This window comes from Nannospalax galili, unplaced genomic scaffold, assembly GCF_000622305.1.
Source record: "Nannospalax galili isolate Female #2095 unplaced genomic scaffold, S.galili_v1.0 scaffold186, whole genome shotgun sequence".
Classification (NCBI taxonomy): Eukaryota; Metazoa; Chordata; class Mammalia; order Rodentia; family Spalacidae; genus Nannospalax; species Nannospalax galili.
Window position 1 is genome coordinate 8,948,144 of NW_008358774.1, and position 18,022 is coordinate 8,966,165.

General features: G+C 39.6%; 1 protein-coding gene across 1 annotated transcript in view; it reads left to right on the forward strand.

Annotated features, from left to right (window-relative positions):
* The first annotated feature begins 15,295 nt into the window (after positions 1 to 15,295).
* Positions 15,296 to 18,022, forward strand: part of Moxd1 (monooxygenase DBH like 1) — an 82,372-nt gene continuing 79,645 nt past the window's right edge. Inside the window, exon 1 of the mRNA XM_008822116.2 lies at positions 15,296 to 15,656. Coding sequence (XP_008820338.1) covers positions 15,393 to 15,656 — 264 coding nt within the window. The 5' untranslated portion in view covers positions 15,296 to 15,392. The remainder of the gene's footprint in view (positions 15,657 to 18,022) is intronic.

Sequence of the window (18,022 nt, forward strand, 5' to 3'; positions counted from 1 at the left end):
CTTCTTTTTGAGTTGTTGGTCAGGGTATTCCAAAAGACAGGGTAGTCCAAGTGATTCCCAAGATAATATAGACAATGACCATAGCCCTTGGTTCCTCTCAGTACTGGAAGGTAGGACCCTATTGCTGAAGACACAGCATATTTTAGACACAGGACTTGGAGCAACTGAGCTGGAACTGACATAGAAGCTTCCTTCTGGAAGACTAGCTTCCATAGTTTTAGAGGACACTATGTATGCAAGCTGCAAAGAGGAAAAAAACAGTGAGTGGTCTTACCCAGCTATAAAGCCTATGGACCACAATGACTGACCCAGCAAAACATCTCTATTGGTACAATAGCAGTACTTTTATCTTAGGGTAATCAATAGCTATCAAATTAAACTTGAGACCTGTTCAATAAGAGGGAATCCATGAACCAAGTACACATAGCTGGAGAGCTCATAGACCCTGGAAAAGAAGCTAGTACTGCCAATTTCCTAGACCAACATCATTTCTTACTATTTTCTAAATAAGTATCCTTATATTCATGGACAAGTACAGCTCTCACCATTCATAAAAGAAGCAACAGATGGAGCCAATACACACTTCCACGACTGGTTAAAATGAAGAGAATAAGTTACTTTCGGTCCCCAGCCCTTGGTGACACATCTGCAATTCAACTCTCCATCTAAGACTCAGGGAACCTGAGGAAGAGGGGATAGAAAAATTGTAAGAGCCACAGGAACAGTAACGCCTACTGCTAGATGATAATGCATTCTAGACATGATACGGAATCTACACCTATGAAATCTCTACAGTATGGTAGTCTAACAAGACCTGTATTATGACAAAACCTGCCAGTATGGATGAGGGAAATTTCATGGGTTCTCATCTCAAGATGAAGAGCTACCAACTATAAGTAGATGGTGAGGGAGGGAAAATTTGTTTTCTCTAAAGACTTGCTTCCTGGGAGTTTATCTAATTCCAAGTAGTCAGCCTTAAACATATACACATGAGTACCACTAAATGAACTCAATGCAATATATATGTGCATATATATTCATATGTATATATGTGTACAATAATTTAAAAGAGGTGAAGAAATAGAGAGAACAGAGGAAGAGTTACGGGGGGGTTGCAATGATCCATGCAAATATAATACATATGAAATTCTAAAAAAAATTTAAAAATTTTATATATGTGTGTGTGTGTATAATTTGTAGTCATAGGCAGACTCTCACATGACTTTGAATTTGCATTTATGCTTCCTGAGGAATTCAAGAACCCCTTACTAAAAAACTCACAAAGTGGTCCTGAGTCCATAATCTGGAGATACATGGAAGAACTGATTATCAGTCAGCTCTGAAGAAGCAAACCTTTAAGTCATGGCTTCCATGATTCCTATGTAGTAAATACTTAGTAAACATGAGAACACACCACAAGATTATCAGTCACACCACAAACAAGCCATTCTGAACAAGAACTCAAAGGAGTAACAAACAACTGAGTAGAACACTGGAAATATTGGATCAAAGAATGATTAAAATAAGGATCTAATGTAACTCTATGAAATAGTAAAAGGAATAAAAATGAAATGAACACATGCAAAAAAGATCAGGCAGGTTTGAAAATAAATAAGAACCAAAAAGAACAAAACCCTAGCAATAAATAATGCAATCAATGGGCCATCTCTTCGGGGTACCTTGCTTAGAGTATGTAAGAATGGGGAAATAAATCCTTTCCCCTTGGACCTGGATCATTTCAGTAAGAAATGCAGGAAAGCGTTTGACAAGATCAGCACTCACTTAACAGAGATACCTCAAGCAGATGGAGACAGGGAAACTTCTCAGATGAGATATTAAGCATTTATAAAAAACGTGCAAGTAGCTTCATACTTAACCGCAAAAAGAAAGAATGTTTGTTTCTTCTGCAAAGTCTTGAACAAAGCAAAACCATCCAGTGCCTTTGCTTCCATTCAGCACTGTAGTGGAGGTCCTAACAAGAAACAAATGATTTCTTGTTTTCTTTTTGTTAGTTTGGGTGTTGTTTTGATCTCTGACTTTCATTTCAGAGAAGATTTCCTCAAATACTTGGTAATCCTTTGCATTTCACCCATGCTGAAAGTTGGGATGAAGAATGTGAAGCTCTAGGGCTGGTGGAATTACTACACTGGCTCTTCATGCTGTGGGGGTCTAACTCAGCAGCCTTAAAGGGAACCCTAAATTCAATATCTTTTGGGTGAGTATATCCTCCAATGAATAAACTTCAGTCTCCCATCTGAGGGTTTAATTCAGTTCCCAGAGCCCCAGGCACAAGAAGAGACTGATTTAATAATTACCAGCCCTTCACTTACTTCTCCCCTTCCGTTATAGGCCTTCTGCCTTCCGTACCTCTGATTTTCCTCAGCCCCAATCAGAGTGGCTCTGTTACTCTGTCTGCAGAATAACCTTTCAGTTCAGGTCTCATAGACCCTTGGGAATAGACAAGGGCCTATGAGAACAGCTGAGTGGAATGAGGTGAGGATTTAGTTGCCGAACAGCTTCCTAAGCTTTCCTTTGCTCCTATCTTGAACATGCTCTCCACCCACCATGTTTCCCAGAGTGCCTAGAATTTCTGGTACTGCTATACCATGTGGAGAGCCTGTGATTGATTAGCACGTTCTTTCTCCTGATCAGAATTTCTCTATCAGATTTGACACGTTAGTTGACATTGATCCATACACAAAACAGTTCAGCAAAGTTTGTTGCTCTTGCTTGCCTTCCTTTCTCTTTTTCTTTGTGTGTTTAGGGCTATGAAGAAGTTGTATTCATGATGTACAGGAGAGAGTCTAGGCAAATCAATTCCAAAGGTGATTCAACCTAGAGCCTCTACTCAGACACGGTATCATATGTCTTACATACTTTTATATGCCAGTTCACAGAAAAATCCTGCATCTTGGACTGAATTTCTGGCAAGGCTGACCAACTGATTAACACTTTAATGACTGTGGTGAGTTTGGAATGTTGCCTATGCAGAGCCTATTTACAATTTATCTTGGGCCATGTAAATGGCCACTCCTTTCCCACTCAGTTTCTGACTTAACATCTTGTGAGTAACAGAATGGATTAACTTAAAAATAAAACAGTTCCCACCAACCAAAAGCCAAGAATGTCATCCGATAGCATCTGAGACTTATAGTAGAATCTGTCATCTTTGCTATGAACCCCCACTGAATATACCCACCAATATATTTGAAGAATATGTTGATTTATGACTTTTTTTTCTTCTGTTTCTGTAAGTAGTTCATGAAATTGATGCCTCACTCAAGCATGGTATTTGGGAAAACCTAAATCTGTGTTGCTGGGCCATGGGCACTCATATTTGGCTCCAGAATAAACCATCTCTTTTATTGCTTTGAGGTGAGAGCTATTTATTTTGTTGACACCAGAAAGTCTCTATGATTTAAATTAAGTCTTTGGAAAATCTCATGTTTAGAAACAGATAAAGTCTAGGCAAGGCCAAAGATCATCTTTTGGTTCTTGAATTATCATCAGTATAGCCTTATAATAAGAACCACCTTCTATCACAGAGATTACATTTCTTTGATACCAAAAATTTATTGTGTTTTTCTTGATGAACACAGATAAAAATACTTATCCTACATATTCACATTTTACTACTTTTACTTATCTATTTTTTGGAGAATAAGATTGAATAGTGGCTTAGCTAATTTAGCAAACAAGGAGCAATAAAAATAGCACACACTTAAAATTCCCAGAATTACTGACTAGTTCCAGATGATCCTCTAAGCCCTTGTTTTCCCTTTCTTACAAATGAATAGTTATCTCAGAACTCAAGGGAACTCTCATCCCAATTGGCCAAAGGTCAACTTGGTGCAGCTCATAGTGGGAGAATGCTTTGTGAGCTGTCAAAGCCCTCGGGGGAGTCTGCAGTCTGAGGATGCCTTATTCAAGGATCCCACACAGCAGTCATTGCTCAAGAAACATCTGGTCCTAACTTTAAGGGTTTCTTGGTCCCCAGAAATCACTGATTCTAATGCCTCTTGCATACTTATGTGGCATGGTTAATGAAAAATTAACACAGCATTAAAGCTGCAGATTTACTTAACATGCTTGAAAACCCTATTTGTCTAGGGGAACTTGAGGGAGTCCTTGGTCCATCACACTTTCCCTTTGCCTTTGATGTTACTTGTCCTGTAACTCTTCACCTCTATATTTATAGCTAATGACACTGGAAGGAGGCCTTTTCTCTTGTAACCATGTGATAGGAGTCAGCCAAGGTTAACAGGACTCTTTGCATGCTTTTAGTCACAGGGCATGGAAATATTTCCTCTCGCTTTCCTACATTTCAGTTTTAGGCATTTCTGTACCTTCATCTCTCTCCTCCAAAGCCTAATTTCAGAAGAAACCTTCCTTTCAGAAATAATCCATGGAATGGAAGCAGTAGGCACCTTCTAAGTACAAATGTGAATCCAGTGGACCAAAAAAAAAAGAAAGAAAGAAAGAAAGAAAGAAAGAAAGAAAGAAAGAAAGAAAGGAAAAGAAAAAAACCACCACCAAGAAAGAAATGAAAAGAAAAAACCACCACCAATAACAAAAAACCCCTCCAACTTCTTTTAACAGAACACACTTGCTGCATAGGAACAGCCACCACCAATAACAAAAAAACCCCTCCAACTTCTTTTAACAGAACACACTTGCTGCATAGGAACAGGAGCGATGCTGGTCATAAATGGAAAATCAGCCGTCTTCACTCCCTTTCCATGGCCCTATTTTAGAGAAATTATTTCTAGGAATGAAGAACAAATTTGTCTTTATACTTAATTATTAATTTTAGACACTGCATACTTATATAGTACTTTTTAGTGGAGGCTTCTAAGGACTTTTCAAATAGGAGTTCATTTATTCCTAACAGTTCTGAGATGTTTACTAATTTTATCCATATTTTATAAATGATAAAAAATGAAGGACAGAGAAGACACCTGACTAAGCCGAAGCTGCAGAAGGCAGAAGCTGTAGGTGACAGGGTGATACTCAGTTCCAGACGTCATTCTCCTGCTCCAACATTCCTGTTCTATGACTCTAATATCTGAAATTGAAGCCATATAGTGTCACTTACAGGTGTACCTACTTACGAAAACACTAAGAAGAAAGGGAAGAGAAAAGTAGAGAAAGAATGGGAGATGGGAGGGGAAGGAGGCAGATAAATAGGGGGAAAGAAGAGAAACAGGTGTAATGGCAGGAAGGGGAGACAACAGATGACAGTGATGTGTCACTGCTATCATCACTGCCAACCGGCTCCATTAAATGGCACACATGCAAAGAGTGCGCTGCTTTAAAGGGCTTCTAATGCCATCCCAGAATTGCTGTAGAGGAAAGTGTGCCTTTATTTGAAAGAAGTGAACTATTCATTAAAAGCTAAATTGGCTTTGTGTCATATGTTTTAATTTGTTTCACAGGCTATGACTTCAAGAGAATAAAGAGGTTATTTCATTGTATTTTAAAAATATTCAGCTCGGTGTGGGGGGTTCACACCTTTAATCCTGGCACTCAGCAGTCAGAAGCAGGTGAATTGAGGCCAGTTTGGTCTACTTAGTGACTTTCAGGCCAACTGTGGCTACAGAGAGTCCCTGTCTCAAAAAGAGCAAAAAAAAAAAAAAAATTATATTCAGAACTATCTTCATCATTTAGTAGGGAAAATAGACATATTAGAAAGAAAAGTCTCAGTTTCAGAATTTTTTCTAAACATCAGATTCTGTATTTGAATGCAGAGTTTTAACTTTTACAAAATGGGCTAAACCGATAACTAGATGCTGTAAATGTATGTGTTTCATAGGCAGATTCAGTATTCTGTAACAGCATTGGAGAGGCAGTTTAACTTCGTGGCAGTGTGCTGTAGAGTGCACAGGAAATAAGGCTGAGAAGTGAATCTGAAATAATGAGACTCAAGGAAAGATGGTGAGCATCCGTGTGAGCAAATGTGGAAAGGGAGTTGGCCGAGACTCTTCCCCCAGCAGAGCCAATGATTCAGTGTCTCACATAACACCCAACAATCACTTGCTTGACTAAATTTGCTTCCTATAGGCTGATCTGATAAGCCTCTATGCTTTGGGGTAGCAAATAACTAAACATGTGGGCATTTCAGTCTTTTGTGAACTGAACTCCTACCCAGATGATATGTCTCCATTTATTTCATTAGTACCTGGGTGCACGGTTTTTTCATGCTATAAAACTTTGTTTCTTGGCTCCACAAAGAATATCTTGATAGAGTTTCCTTTTTTGTAAATACTCTTCCCCCAATTTTTGTTTTGATTTAGTTACTGTCTATTTTCAGCTAATTCTTACCACATGAACAGAAACATTTCAACACATTCATTTATTTAGGAGCATGGAGGCCTTCATTTGTACTTTCATTTTACAGAGCTCAAAATAAGAAAGTAGGTGAGAAAAGAGGTGGATAAATAGATAAATGGCAGATAGATAAATGATAAATAGATCATAGATAGATGGTTGATAGATAGATGATAGATAGATGATGATGATAGATAGATAGATAGATAGAAGATAGATAGATGATAGATAGATGATAGATAAATAGATAGATGATAGATGATGATGGATAGATAGATAGATGGTAGATAGATGATAGATAGATAGATATATGATGATGATAGATAGATAGATGGTAGATAGATGATAGATAGATGATGATGATAGATGATAGATGATAGATAGATGATGATGATAAGATAGATAGATAGATAGATAGATAGATAGATAGATAGATAGATAGATAATAGATGATAGATGATAGAGATATCATGTTTTCCTGGCTGGCCTGGATTTGCTACATAGCCAAGACTGTTTTTCAGCACCTGATTCTCCTGCTTCCACCTCCCAAGTGCTGAGATTACAGGTATGCACCACCACATCCAGCAACAAGTCGGAAATAAGTTTTACAATATTTAACATTAAAGAAAAAACATGCCATATCCAATTCAAATGGGGAACAAATGATATCATGTTTTCCTGGCTGGCCTGGATTTGCTACATAGCCAAGACTGTTTTTCAGCACCTGATTCTCCTGCTTCCACCTCCCAAGTGCTGAGATTACAGGTATGCACCACCACATCCAGCAACAAGTCGGAAATAAGTTTTACAATATTTAACATTAAAGAAAAAACATGCCATATCCAATTCAAATGGGGAACAAATATCAGGTTTATGACTAGCTATGTTTTATTTCCTCTAATGCCTACTGAATCACCTAAATACTAGGATGCAAGATGCATTTAGGGACAAAATGAATCTTGTTTGGCACTGTATCTCGGGAGTGGGCATGGATTTGATCAAAACACCTTATATACATGTATGAACTTCTCAATAAAGTTTTTGTAAAAGTTAAAAAAGAAATGTACAGGTATACAACAGATTCTCAACAGTATTAGTGAACAAATGGATGCATTTCATGGGATGCAATGTAAATGAAAACTTCATGTATATTTAAACAAATAAAACATAAAAGGGTCAATCTCAAAGAACCAAGGAAACATTATTTTGGAGAGTAATACAAATACAATGCCTTCTCCAAAAATTTTGTTTTAGACTATTTTATAAATATTTGTCTGTTTAGAGATCTTTTTCATGTTAATATTAGCTGCTCACAAATACAGAGATTTACACATTCTGGTAGCTAGTCACAAGGGGCTGATTTGGGGGGTATTAATTTATCTATTTTTATTTTATGTGTGTTTTGCTTGAATGTATATAAGTTCATTGATGTGCGGAGTGCTTCATGACCCTTTTTTACCCCTCACTCAGAATAATGTGTGTGCATGTGTGTGCGTTCGTGCGTGTGCATGGTATGGTGAGAAAATATCAGCGCCGAAATCAGGAACTATCTTTGGAAGCAACGAATTATCCCTTTTATATTGCAAACATCAGGTGGGATTAGATTGATGACACAATCTAATCTGTTTGTGGCTGTGTGCAGTTCTGGGTCAGTAGGGCTCAGAAAGGGCCAATCTTTCCTCTTTTCTTTACCATGTTATCTATACTGTTCCAATAAATGCAGAGCAAGTCCCTTGTTTGGGAAACAGTTTCAAGAGAAATGTGAAGGAAAAAGTTCTCAGAATAGATCGGGCCATACTTCACTCAAATAAATACCAAAGAATTAGGCTGTCTTGTGAAGGCATCTCCAAACTGTGGCATCACTGTGTCACAATTTGTTCCATCAGCTAATGCAACATAGACAGCATTAAGCATACTTTAAGAGGGATTTCCCTATGATTCATCATTTCTTTAATTTTGCCACCTTGAAGTAACATGTGGCTGGTCACATGCCACCATCTCCAGCTTACCATGAGTTAAAGAACTGATGTTTGTTACACTATATTAGTTTCTATTTCCACAGGACTTAGATTGATGCAAGCATCTCTGCATGATGAATTAAGAAACAAGTTTCAAAGAGGAAGGAAGAATGAGAGCAGGCGATTTGTTTTCCGATCACTTGGTTTGCTCTTTATGGGGAGCAGATCAAAGTAATTCCCACAGATCAGTTCAAAGTCCCTTCCTTGAATATTTAGGTATAAAATGTATTTTATGTGGATAAACCTCAGAAAAGTAGGTGTTTTTCCAATCAAAGTATCTGTTCTGCTAGGGGAAAATTTATTTAATAGTATTAGAGACATAAAATTAATGTGGATTTCCAGGTTTACACATCAAATGCTATTTTTGACTGCTTTATATCTTGTTCTGATAATCCTAACATGTAAATATCAATAATAAAATCTCACCTACCAGTTCTATAAAATGAAGATAAAGAATTAAATGTTCAAAAAGGACAGGCATTTAGGGAAGGGTAAGAGAACAAGAGAGGTAAGTGGGGAATGGGGATGGTCAAAGAAGAGCACATGCACTTGTGGAAATGTCACACAGAAACCCATTACAATTAATTAACTCTGTACAATTAGGGTGGATCAAGAAATTACTATAAAATAGGTTTTCAAGGTATTTTGTTGCCACTGAAGGGTTAATGCGATATCTACCATTATGGTTCGGATGATCTACATGTCTTTGCCCTCTCTCACTGCAGATCACAAGATAAACCCACAATTAAAACAAATTTGATACAGTAATTTTGCCTGTAACTTTTTGTTGCTAGGAATTCTAAGCACTGATTATATACTTGAAAAAGAGAGCTGGATTACTTTTGTTTGTAAAGTTGTTCCTTATAAGATATCCTCTCTCATTTTATGCTGCACAAAGCACAAAGTTTAAATTTTCAGCAGGTCGAACTTTCATATTCCTAACATCTAAAAAGAGGAGAAAAATGAATTCCATAACAGCGTTCCCCTTAATAAGAATAATTAAATTGGTTCTCTCTTTCTCTCTCTCTGACTCTCTCCTCTCTCTCTTTCTCTCTTCCACACACACATACAAAGAGATAGAGAGATGATAATAATGACTGACTTTGTTCAGTTCCCTTCAGTAATTTCCTGTCTTCATAGTCCCCATCATGAGCTTTTTCACATTAAAATTTATATTTTCCATTGTCATATAAGTAATTTCAGCCTCTAGCTGCTCCTCTATGAATTCAGCAGCCCTATAAAATTCTACAAACTGGTGGCAAGAATAGCTCCAAATATCCATGCAATTAGGTTCTCTGTTACTGACTTATCCGTGTCCAACAAAAATGCTACCAATGCAACCATGTGATAAGAGATGTAAAAACTTTCTAGAAGTTTGTAGTATTACTAATATTGCAAGAAAATTCTTCTTGGGGCTGGAGAGAGCACTGGCTGTTCCTACAGAAGACCTGGGTTCAAATTCCAGCACCCACATGGTGGCTCACAACCATCTGTAACTCCAGTTCCAGGGAATCTGATGCCCTCTTCTGACTTCCATGGGCACTGTATGACACAAGTCCACTTACATACATGAAGGCATAACACTCATACACATAAAATAAAAATAAATACATCAAAAAAATTTTTAAGTAAATTCTTTCCTTTCCGGTTGAGACATGATCCTGCTGTTTTGCTCTTACGGGTTTTAGGAAAGTTTCTTCTTCACTTGCTTCCAATGATGAGAACAAAGGCAAGCTCAAAAAAGGTTTCAATGACATTTAAGTGACATAATTCAAACATCATGCCTGCAGCAATCTGTATTATTTTTGGTTGTTGTTTCTTACTCCCAATACTAACAGTACCTGGCTCCTTTCACCTCCTCCTAATGGTTGTTCTTTATGATTCCGGTGTCTCATGCACAATGTTGGATTCTATCTACCACATATTTACTTCCATAAACATGTTGGAAGAGAAAGACTGAGGAGGAAGAAGGCTTTGTGAATACAGTGAAATTCTGCTCACACATTGATCCTGCTCTGGAGAGGCTCTGCTGATGCTTTTGTCGCTCAGGTTAATCTTGGAATACTCTGGGGTCTAGATGGACCGCACCTGGAAAAACACTGCTTTAAGGGAAGTGAAAGTGATTATCTGGCCTGTTCCAGCAGTGGTATTGAATGTGATTATCTGGCCTGTTATAGAAGGGATACTATATCTGATTATTTGGTTTAAGAGTTAGAGTCTTTAATTATCTAAGGATGGAAAATATTCCTTTTGAAAACCAAATTGCATTTTTATGAAGCTAATTACCTAATTTGAAGCTTAAAAAGTGGAAATTTCTCCAAATTGAAACTAGAGCTAGGATTAGAGATGAAATAAAATCTTTCAGTATAGGAAATAAGTGCACGTGCACACACGTGCACACACACACACACACACACACACACACACACACACACACACACACCCCAACCACACATTTTTATTCTTTATCCCTGGGTTGACTAGACTGCTTCAAAGCCTTAGCACTCATTTCCAAAATATGCCCTATATCTGTAAATTTTCATAGGAAAATTATTGCTAATTATTTTAGTTTTTCTTTTACAGAGGAAACTTTTTTCATTTTTTAAAAAATTATTCCTAGTACTGGCCATAATGACTTCAATTAAGTTTTTGGATATTAAAATTTTATTTTGTATTTCTGACCTTTATATTATTTTATATAATGCAGATTGTAGTATATTACTTCATTATAGTGTAGGTTTCAAAAATTTTTTCCAAAACCACATGTGGAATTTTGGAATCAAGTTAGATGCCCTAAATCTGCCCACTATTCTCAGTATGGGGTTAAATTTACATTCAATTTTGAATTGACGTCAGCTGCTCATTTTGGCTGGATTTATGCTTTTCTTTAAATTGATGACCACAGAAGTATAAAAGAGACAAAATACTTAGGTGCATGGGGCTGGAGAGATGGTTCAGCAATTAAGAACACTAACTGTTCTTGCAGAAGATCTGGGTTCGAATCCCAGCACCCACGTGGCAGCTAACAACTGTCCATAACTCCACTTCCAGGGGATCTGACAACCTCTTCTGTCTTCTGCAGGCATTGCACGACATGGGTGCACTTATCTACATGCAGGCAATACATGCATACACATAAAATAAAAATTAAAAAAATTTAGGTGCCAATTTTACTGTGTGGCAGAAAGTGTGACGTGTAGTGAACTGTAGGCTTAAGGAAGGACAGTGCTGCTTATACTGTCTTCCTCTCTACTCTAGAACCAATACCAGTGGTGTACTGGAGACACCCAAGAGTTCCTTTAAGACAAGGGTGTAGTGAAGGTAGACTTTGCTAACATTTGTGCTTAGTAACCAATCTTCCTGCTTATTAACTTTAAATAAAAACTGTAGACTTGAACAATTCACTCTTTCATGGAACTCATTTCCTTTGTGTAAAAAAAAAATGATTCTAAAGTTTTGTACAAAGCTGACACTCCTATAAGTAGCTCAGTACTTTTCATCACCCTTCATTTCCTGGAGTAGCTGATAGCTGGAATTCCCTGGTGCTGGCAGAAGTGAGAATTGACAAAACACTAGAATATGTCTACATTACTAATGTAAAGGATTACTCTAAGGAGCACAATTCTAAGACTTACTCTCACCAAGCCCCCAGACAACCTTTTAGACATGGCTTTACATTAATACAGGCGTGAGTACTTGGTGGAAATCAGTTCTTTTCCTAACATGTTGCTGACATGCACTGTGCTTCCTTGTAAAGGGAATTTCTAGCCTTTAGCATTAGTGATAAAAGCCTTGCTTTTTTTTTTTTTTCTGTTACATCCTTTTAACATTGAAACAGCTCAACCTCAAAACATATAAACGGGTTTGCTTGTAACTTTCTAAAGAAAGAGTCCAAGAGTGATTTTCATTATTAACTCAGGTAAGCACATCTCAGTTAACAGAAGCAAATGTTCTTCAAGCTTCTCCCTTCACACCACTGCCATCAGCCTTGTGCTCGTGTGAAAAATATCAATCCTGCTCAATGTTTCAACGTGATGATCTGATGACCTTAAAATTATTATTTTTCTTGGAGATGAGGTTGAGAAAGTATGTAGTTAAGAAGAGAGACTAATGGGGCTGGAGAGATGGCTCAGTGGTTCAGAGCACTGGGCGCTCTTGCAGAGAACCCAGTTTCAGTTGCCAGTACCCACATGGCAGCTAACAGCTATCCATAACTCCAATTCCAGGGGATCAGATGCCCTCTTCTGGCCTCTGCAGGGATTGCACACTTATGATGCACATACACACAGGTAAAACTTTCATACACAAAAATGAAAATAATAAAATATTTTTAGAAAGAGAGGCTAAATTTCTGTTTTTGTCTCTTCAAACACTAGCAATATGAACTGGAACCTGTCACCTATGCACAAAGGTGGCTTAGTTATAGAGAACAAAGGGAGAAACCACTTCAGACTCCTTATGTCAATGTTGGAGAACTGCTGAGATCACTTACATAAATATTTTCTTTGAGCTCTCTAGAAGACAGGAACCTTATAAATATTTAGTATTATTGTTACACCATAGGTACAAGGAGACAGGAAAATTATGAAACTCCCTAGAAGTAACCTATTTTAGACCCTCTTAGTCCATACCAAGTGACTTCTCATCCTCACCCCTCTGCCAGCTCTGTGAAGTTGACTAATATAGATACACAAATAAACCTTAGCAACAGAAGGTTAGGGGTTGAGGAAGCTCAGCTTGGATGCAGTCACATTGGCTAATCTCAAGCTGTGTCTCAGCACAGGAGGCAGGTCAAAATAAATACTGTGTTTTGAATCCCTGAATGAAAAGTGTGAGAAAGTGATTCATTTTAAGAATGAATAATCTGGTTGAATGTCCTGAAGGTAAGTAGGATCTCACACAATTTCTAGGACCTTCATTGTTGTTTTGTCTATTCATGTGTTCTAAGAACACATGGAGAGGGAAAAAAAAAAGCCACTTAACAAAGTTTCCACTCACTCTGTTTATGTCAAGTGGAGTCTTTACAAAATTAATTTACTTGTTTCTTGTCCCACAGGCTGTTCCTCCCATGTTTTAATGCACCAGGGCTCTGAAAAGATGCTCCAGGAATGCATACAAGGGCTATTTTGGGGTGATGGATTTTCAGATGAGTTTTTTAAGTTTACTTTCTATTTGTCCTAGTTTGTCTCTTCATGTGACAAAATACTCTGACTACTACCAATTTGGAGAGGAAAGGGTTTATTTGTCTAACACCTCCCAGGTCACAGTTCATCAGGGAGTCCAAGGTAGGACCTCAGGGAAAGAACCTGGAGGCAGGAGCTGGAGCACAGGCCATGGAGGAGCAGGGCTAACTGACTTGTTTCCCTGGCCCCTGCTCAGTCTGTTTTCTTATGCAACACAGGCCCACTTGCCCAGGGGTGGCACCACTCACTTCTGGAGAGAGATCCTTTCCTAGGCAAATGCCTGAAGACCCCAGGAGGCAGATCCATCTCAAGGTTGGCTTCAGGGTGTGACCATATCTTCTTGAATCCTGAGGACAGAGTTTAGAGATCTTCTCATTACTGTGGAAAAGTGTATTGGTTACATTTCTGTTGCTGTAATAAAACACTGTGACCGCTGAATTTAAAGAAGGGAAAGTTTATTTGAGCTTAGATTCCAGAGGGATCAGATAGACTCCCTTATGGCCTGGAGGCATGGGAGCAGGAGGTGAAGGGAGTGCTCACATCCTCAAGAAGGCACAGGAAGCAGAGAGAAACTAGAAATCCCAGAAAGCTTATTCTTAAAGCCAGCCCCCAGTGACATGCTTCCTCCAGCAAGGTCACGCCTCCTAAAGTCTCCCAAAACAGCACCACCAACTGGAAACAAAATGTCCAAATATTTGGAGCCTATGGGGGACATTTTTATTTGAACCACAACAAAAAGTTAGGGGTAAATAAATTGGAAGAGAACACAAGCAGAAGAAAATGGCAACAGGCTAAGACCCAACACCGGTGGCCACAGTAAGTGTGGTGGTTTGTGCAGTGTCCCAACTCCGGGGAAACAGTGTGCTCTGTAGTATTCTAACAGGCGATTGCATTTAATAGCCTCTCTTTGCTTTTCAATTTGGATTTTTGGTAAGCCCCCTAGAATTTGTTTTGGAAACATGGCCAGAAATATAGAAGTGATTGAAGAGCAAAATTTATACTCAATAAGAGTACCGAGCATTCTGAACACCGAGGTGTTGTGGTCAAAGGTGGAAGCAAAACAAACCAAAATGTCAAACCAACCAACCAATCAAAACAAAAAACTCTACTAAACCTTGTGATAAACATGCCTATGGCCGAAAAAGGGTTTGAAATGAAAGTCAACCTTGCCCTGCCCTGCTGATAAGTAAGCAGAATTTGTCCTCTCACAATCAAATCAAACTCTAGTGGAAAGGTCCTAACTGCTGTGAGGAAGATTTGGGGCCCTCAGGAAGAAATATTGAAGGAAGGGTGCGGGGGGGGGGGCGGGGAAGCTGCGCTCTCAGTGGTGAGCCCGCCACCCTGTGTGCAGTGGCGCCTCCTGGAAAATCCACAGAGTGGTGCAGAGGCTTTAAGGTTACAGTCTCTCAAGAAAGGACTTTGACTTTTTCTCCACCTGGCTCTCTCCCTTTTGCCTTTCCCCTTCTCTTCACTGGACCCATTCTTCCAGCCCATCACTTTGTCATTCTTTTGCCCCAGTGTACCGCCCAGCAGGCACTTGAACTCCCTCCCTCCTCTTTTCCCTCGACTGGGATGGGTCCACTTTTCTCCACTTCTTCCAGGAAGCCCTTCGTTTTCTTTGCCACCCAACTCAGACCTCAGGGACCAAGTTAGGGTGTTAGGGTTGGGGGCGACTGGTGGATCCTGGAAGGGCGGTGTGGGAGTCTCGAGGGAGGACCATTCTCCCAGGGCGGCGGACCTGGGAGGAGACCACGGGCGGGTGCGGCCACCCGGAGGCGGTCCCAGACTCGGCCGCCGCGCCTCGTGCCTTTCCTCGCCCCCCAGTGGCTGCAGCCCAGGTACCCGAGAGCTGGACGGGAGGAGGATGTGCGGCTGGCGGCTGCTGGTGCTGTGGGCTCTGCTCACCGCGACGGCTGCAGGGAACTCAGGCCGCTCCTACCCGCACCGCACTGTCCTGGACCCCGAGGGCAAGTACTGGCTGCGCTGGGGCCAGCAGGGCGGACGGCTGGCCTTCCGCCTCGAGGTGCGCACCGCCGGCTACGTGGGCTTCGGCTTCTCGCCCACAGGGACCATGGCCGCGGCAGACATCGTGATGGGCGGCGTGGCCCATGGGCGGCCCTACCTCCAGGTAAGCTCCGGGATGGTTCTGGTCCACCCCAGGAGGGCGCGGGTGCGGGGATCCCGGGGGTCATCAGCAGCCCATCGAGGGGCAAGGCTGGGCACCCCCTCCTCCTTGCAGCACGGGTCTCCAGCTGGCTCCCCCTTGCTCTGGCTGCCCTCTCCTATACCCCAGTCTCATGTGTTGGTGCTGAGCTCTCTGCCTTTGGCAGGCTGCACCCAGGGGAAGCGTTCCATCTGTGCACCTTCTGTCTTAGAGTCTCACTTGACAGACCCCTTCATTTCTTAGGAAAAGAGGGGCCATAGCTTTTGTGTGGAGGGGTGAGGGTGCACTTAGTGATCATGCTGTATACGGTTGGGAATCCTAGGAAGTCCCCGTCATTGTGTTGGAACTCCCTGGAGTGGGCCTTTTTACTACATCATCCATGAAATGAATGAAGGGTCCTTTAGAGCCTTGTAAGGAAGTTTTATTACTGTGAGCTGTTGAGGAAGGCACCTTTAGAGACCTTCACAGTCTAATGTCTCCAGACAAAATCTCCTATTTAGGCACACAATTCTCCACTTATTTTAATAGGCAATCAAGTTAATGTGATTCACTTCCTGATGATTTGTTCTAGGGGAGCCGTGGTAGACACTACCTGATCTGATCATAGGTGTCTTTATGCACAGGTGACAGCTGTGAAAGGACCAGAATGATTAGATGGTTGTTTCTTAACCAAATAATTGGGTCATAGTGAATATATATTCTCTGTCAGGTACCAACATCCATCCAAGAATGAAAATGAAAACTCCACTTGTTCTGTAGGTCATAATCCTTAAGTAGAAATGTCCCACATGGAGTTATGTATAGCTCAGGCATTTCCCCCTTACTTCTAAGCTGGATTTCCATAGCTTTCTTAATGAGGTGCCTTCACATTTCAACTTTGGTTCTGACACTGACTTTGGCTAGGAATGAAATGACAGCAAAAAAAGTCAGTAGTTTAACTTAATAGTTAAATTAATAGTTTCGACTCTAAATAAGTACTCTACAACTCTGAAAAAAGCAAAGCTTTATTATGTTACAGGTGTCTGATAATGTATAAATTTTCTTTGGCTACACCATCTCAGAAATTAGTTAGCTAAGGATTGGATCCCAAGCCCAAGACTCATTAGCTAAATGACTTACTCTCCCATGATGAGGTAGATAATACATTATTTTAACATCTGTTTCAGTCAGGATTTTTAAAGCACTGTTTTTGTGGCATGAGGGGTGTCACACACCCCTTGATGATTCTGTAGAAGGGAACATGAGGCATCTTGCTGTGGTAACATTAGACAACAGAGAACACTTTCAAAATTAATTTGATATTACTTTAGCCGAAAGAGCAGCATCTCTAGAAAGCCCACACAATTCGATATCAAATGAAAGTGACAGAGCAGAATCTTGACCCAGCTTGCCAGAATGGTCCCCCCACAGATTTTTTAAAACTACTATATATTTTTATCTTGCCAGTGGTTATTCATAAAGATTTCATATGAATGTAAAGTGTTCTTTAGATTGATTTTGGAACTTGAAACTTTTCTTAAAGTAGAGGATACACACTACTGTAAGATAAATTAGAAACGGACACTTTCACAGTATATTTAACGAGCAAGAAATAGAACTTTTTTTTTCTTCCTGTTGCTCCAGAAATACAATCTTCATATTTATAAGCGTGGTCAGTTTCTCATTTGGCTGACAACTTTTACCACTCCATTTCCTTAGACTACTGTGTGCATGGCATATAAAATTATATTAGCCAGTTATGTTGAAAGTAAGCTTATTTAAAACCTCTTTAAAAGTTATAAGATAAATACTGTTTGAAAAAGAGAAATGTTTCATTTCCAACCAGTTCATCTAGAGTAGATGATTTCATTTTCCAATACTTGAAATCGAATCCTCTCCCTAGAAACTGTTTGAGATTTTTCATGTAGTGGTATGATAAGGGTGTGTTAAATAACTATATCAAAACCCAAATTGGGTTCTTCAATGCAGTGTATGTGATTTTATTAGTAGTGTTGTGATTTTACACAGCTTTACTCCCAGTGAGAACTGACTTTCCACAGAACAATGCCACAAAAAGCACTGGTTCCTGGACCTTCATTGTGAGTGTTGTGGCCACCAATAGTCAGACAGTGGCATCAGTCTGTGTGATGTAACCAAAGTTGACACTTCAATCTCTTCATCTTATGACTTTTTCCATATATTCTACCCTTTCTTATTTAATTTTAAACTTGAACATTTGACTTCTTAATATTTTGACTTTTATATTTTTAATTATCTTATAAACTCTTCTTTGCAAAAGATTGTTAACTTGTATATGACTAAGAGTAAATCCTAACCAGACAGCCAGGGAG